This window comes from Carlito syrichta, unplaced genomic scaffold (genome assembly GCF_000164805.1).
Source record: "Carlito syrichta isolate Samal-C Ts95f unplaced genomic scaffold, Tarsius_syrichta-2.0.1 Scaffold109704, whole genome shotgun sequence".
In the NCBI taxonomy this organism is placed as follows: Eukaryota; Metazoa; Chordata; class Mammalia; order Primates; family Tarsiidae; genus Carlito; species Carlito syrichta.
Genome location: NW_007053800.1, coordinates 1 through 4,526, shown reverse-complemented (window position 1 = coordinate 4,526; position 4,526 = coordinate 1). Strand labels below are relative to the sequence as shown.

At 60.9% G+C, this 4,526-nt stretch overlaps 1 protein-coding gene across 1 annotated transcript; it reads left to right on the top strand.

The window, feature by feature from the left end:
* Nucleotides 1–178: 178 nt before the first annotated feature.
* ARID3A (AT-rich interaction domain 3A) lies at nt 179–3,462 on the top strand (the record flags this gene model as incomplete). The annotated part of the gene is made up of 3 exons (XM_008069057.2): nt 179–423; nt 2,009–2,305; nt 3,364–3,462. Coding segments are annotated over 3 exons (641 nt in total), but the record flags the coding sequence as incomplete, so codon positions are not given.
* Nucleotides 3,463–4,526: the final 1,064 nt, after the last annotated feature.

The window sequence follows — 4,526 nt, the reverse complement described above, 5'->3', positions numbered from 1 at the left end:
GGGGGGGGGGGCCGTGCCGAGGGCCTGGGAGCATGGGGCGGTGGGTGGGGCCCGCCCGCCCCGGAGGGTGTGCGGGTGGCCGTGGGGCGCAGGGCAGGGCCCCCGGGAACACGGGCTCTGCTCAGACCACGGGAGTCCCCGGTGGCCCGGCCGTCCTGACTCGCCTGCCCGCCTACAGGTACATGAAGTACCTCTACCCCTACGAGTGTGAGAAGCGCGGCCTCAGCAGCCCCAACGAGCTCCAGGCCGCCATTGACAGCAACCGGCGCGAGGGCCGGCGCCAGAGCTTCGGGGGCTCGCTCTTCACCTACTCGCCGGGCGCGCATGGCATGCTGTCCTCACCCAAGCTGCCCGTGTCCTCCCTGGGCCTGGCCACCAGCACCAACGGCAGCTCCATCACGCCGGCCCCCAAGATCAAGAAGGGTGAGGAGCCGCCTGGCCTCGGGGGGACACCCCTTCCTTCTCTGGGTACCCGGGATGACGAACCCCAGGGTGGGCACGAAACGCAGCAGCTTGGCTGCGTATACTGCGTCTGTGGCAGACATTGCTGATCAATCGCCGTTTTCCCAATGACAGCCGGGAGCCGGCAGACATCACTAATCAATCTGTCCGGCCCAGTTCCGTGCCAAGGCCGACTTTCCAGATCAAGCAGCCCCTTCCCTGCTGGTGGCCAGAGCAGGCTCCCCCCCCCACACACACACTCACTGAGGCAGACATGATTAACTGAGCCCTGCACTCCTGTCTGATCTAGGCCTTGTTCATTAGTTACCTTGTCTGTAGCAGAGGCTGTTCTGAACACGGTTCTTCCGATCCCCTGTGTATGGCAGCTATCACTGGTAGCGCCCTGTGCCCCCTCTCTTGGGGTTTTAGAATCCTTCTATAACTGCCCCAGCAGACACATGGAGGGTTTGATGAGAGTCTGTTGTTTTTTTTGAGTTGGCTTCTCACTCTGTTGCCCAGGCTGGAGTGCAGTGGCCACTCCCGGCCACCGCAGCCTCGACCCGCTGGGCTCCGGCGATCCTTGCGCCTCAGCCTTCCCAGTAGCCGGAACTACAGGCATGCACTACCACGCCCGGCTAATTTTTTATTTTATTGTAGAGATGAGGTCTTGCCAAATTACCCGGGCTGGTCTCGAACCCGCAGGCTCAGGCAATGCACCCGCCTCGGCCTCCCAAGGTGCTGGGATGGCAGGCTGAGCCACTGAGCCCGGCTGAGTCTCTTTTTTTTGATTTAAGTTTTCTTTTTTATGTGTAATACTTTTTTAAAAAACATTTTTAGGCCGGGCATGATGGCTCATGCCTGGGGCCCCAGCACTTTGGGAGGCCGAGACAGGAGGATTGCCTGAGCGTAGGAGTTTGAGACCAGCCTGTGTGACTTGGGAGAAATCATCTCTACAATGAATCAAAAAATTAGCCAGGCATGGTGGCGCCTGTAGTCCCAGCTACTTGGGAGGCTGTGCCAGGAGGATCCCCTGAGCCTAGGAGGTCGAGGCTGCGGTGACCATGAGCGGGCCACTGCGCTCCAGCCTGGGTGACAGAGGGAGACCCTGACTTAAAAAAGACAAGAGGCCGGGCACGATGGCTCAAGCCTATAATCCCAGCACTTTGGGAGAACGAGGCCAGAGGATTGCCTGAGTCCAGGAGTTGGAGCCCTGTCCGGGCAACTTGGCAAGACCTCGTCTCTACAATAAATAATAAAAAATGAGCCGGGCGCAGTAGTGTGCACCTGTAGTTCCGGCCACTTGGAAGGATCGCCGGAGCCCAGCAGGTCGAGGCTGCGGGGGCCAGGAGCCTGACCCTGCCCTCCAGCCTGGGCGACAGAGTGAGACTCCAGCTCAAAAAAAAAGAAAGGAAAGAACAACAGAGGGACTGCCGTGGCCCTGTGTCTGCTCCAAAACCCACCTGCCCTTTGGAGAGGGAGTGCGCGCCCCGTCCGTGGAAACACACCAGAGGCTTGTGTCCCTGCCGGAGGTCCCTCCTGGCCCCAACTCCTCTTCTTTCCCGTCCAGAGGAGGACTCGGCCATCCCCATCACGGTCCCTGGACGCCTGCCCGTCTCCCTGGCGGGACACCCCGTGGTGGCCGCCCAGGCAGCAGCAGTGCAGGCAGCGGCCGCCCAGGCAGCCGTGGCTGCCCAGGCCGTCGCCTTGGAGCAGCTGCGGGAGAAGCTGGAGTCTGGGGAGCCACCCGAGAAGAAGATGGCCCTGGTAGCCGACGAGCAGCAGCGGCTCATGCAGCGGGCTCTGCAGCAGAACTTCCTGGCCATGACGGCCCAGCTGCCCATGAGCATACGCATCAACAGCCAAGGTACCCGGACCTCCAGCTTTTCTGCACGTGGGACAGAATGCGGGGCGTGGGGCCAGCACATGTAAAGAGTCTCTGCAAATCAACAAGAAAAATGGTGGCTGCCACGGTGTCTCATGCCTGTGCTCACAGCATTTTGGAGGCTGAGGTGGGAGGATTCCCCGAGGCCAGAAGTTCCAGGCCATCCTGGGCAACACCCTGAGACCTCGTCTTTATGAAAAATTTTGAAAATGAGGCCGGGCTCGGTGGCTCAGCCTGTCATCCCCGCACTTTGGGAGGCCGAGGCGAGTGGATGGCCTGAGCCCGCGGGTTTGACACCAGCCCAGGCAACTTGGCGAGACCTTATCTCTACAACGAATCCAAAATCAGCCAGGTATGGCAGCGCGTGCCTGTCGTTCTGGCTACTTGGAAGACTGAGGCGGACGGACCGATGCCGGGGTGGCCGTGAGGGTGCCACTGCACTCCAGCCTGGGCAATGCAGTGAGACTCCCAACTAAAAAAAAAACCAAGCAATTAGCCAGGTGGGGTCGCACACGCCTGTAGTCCCAGCAACTCAGAAGGCTGAGGTGTGAGGACTGCCTGAGCCAGGAGTTAGAGGCTGTGGTGACTGTGATTGTGCCACTGCCCTCCAGCCTTGGTGGCAGAGCAAGACCTTGTCCCTAAAAAAGCACAGACAGTAAATGATTTGGGTGTGCTCACTTTTCCTATGACTTATGATCATAAAAAAACCCCACGTTATAGACAGATACCCTTTTTTTCTAAAAATAGTGATGGGATCTCACTATATTGCCCAGGCTGAACTTGAGTGACTGGGCTCAAGCGATCCTTCCACCTCGGCCTCCCAGAGCTCTAGGATCACAGGCATGAGCCACTGCACCCGGCCTGACAAATACACTCTCACTCAGCAAATATATGTCGTATTGAGTGCCTACTGTGTGCACTGGTGACAGCCTCGATGTGTCTGATGCAACCCCTACCTCTGTGCAGTCAGGGACAAGATGGACGCCCAACAGAGCCCTGGTGGTGGGCCCGAGGCGACACTCATGGCTTTCTTCCCACAGCCTCCGAGAGCCGCCAGGATGCGGCCGTGACCCTGGCCGGCGCCAACGGCACCAGCAGTATCAGCATGTCGGTGGAGATCAACGGCATCGTGTACACAGGTGAGGCCGGGTGCCAGGCCCAACCTGAGCATGGCCCCCCAGGGACCGGCGTGAGGGCCACGAGGCCCACTGGGGCCTTTGCGGGCGGGCCGGGAGGGTGGAGGCGGCTTCCAACGCGCCGGGCTGGGCGTGGTGGCTCACGCCTATTATCCCAGCACTTTGGGAGGCCGAGGTGAGAGGGTTGCCTGAGCCCATGGGTTTGAGACCGGCCTGGGCAACTTGGCGAGACCTCACCTCTACAGTAAATGAAAAAATTAGCTGAGCGTGATGGCGCGTGCCTGTGGTTCCAGCTACTCGGAAGGCTGAGGCGGGAGGATCGCCGGAGCCCGGCACGTCGGGGCTGCGGTGGCCGGGAGCGGCCACTGCACTCCAGTCTGGGCCACAGAGTGAGACTCCGACTCAAAAAATAAATAAGCAAATGAAGTAGATAATTCAGTGGGTTTACAAGAACCCAAACAATGGGCCCAGCGTGGTGGCTCATACCTGCCATCCCAGTGCTTTGGGAGGCCCGGGAGGGAGGATAACTTGAGGCTAGGAGTTTGAGAGCAGCGCAGGCCACGTAGCGAGACCCGCCTCTATAAAGAATGAGCTGGGCGTGGTGGCGCCCGTAGTCCCAGCCGCTCAGGAGGTCAAGGCGGGAGGATTGCCGGAGCCCCGGAGGTCGAGGCTGCAGTGAGCCGCTGCCGGACCACGGTCCGCCAGCCTGGTTCCGTGGTTCAGGCGCTGGCTTAGCGGCCCCCACGCGGTGCTGGGGGCCAGGGTGGCCCGGCCGTCGGGGGGACACGAGGGGGCAGGGGCCGGTGGCTGGTGGTGGCCGGGCCCTGCTGCCCAGGCGTGTCCTCGGTGCTTCTCCGCGTCCATGAATCCCCGAACCAGGCAGCGCGTGAACACGGGTCACGGGGACTCCCTCAGGGAGACGCTGGCTGTGCGCCCAGGGGACCCGCAAGCCGTAACGCCAGCCACCCCGACGCCAGGAGCCTCGTGCAAGAGCCATGTGCATGCATGAGCTGGTTTATACACGCGTGTGTGCCTGTGTGCATGCCCATGTATACACGTAGTGTTCT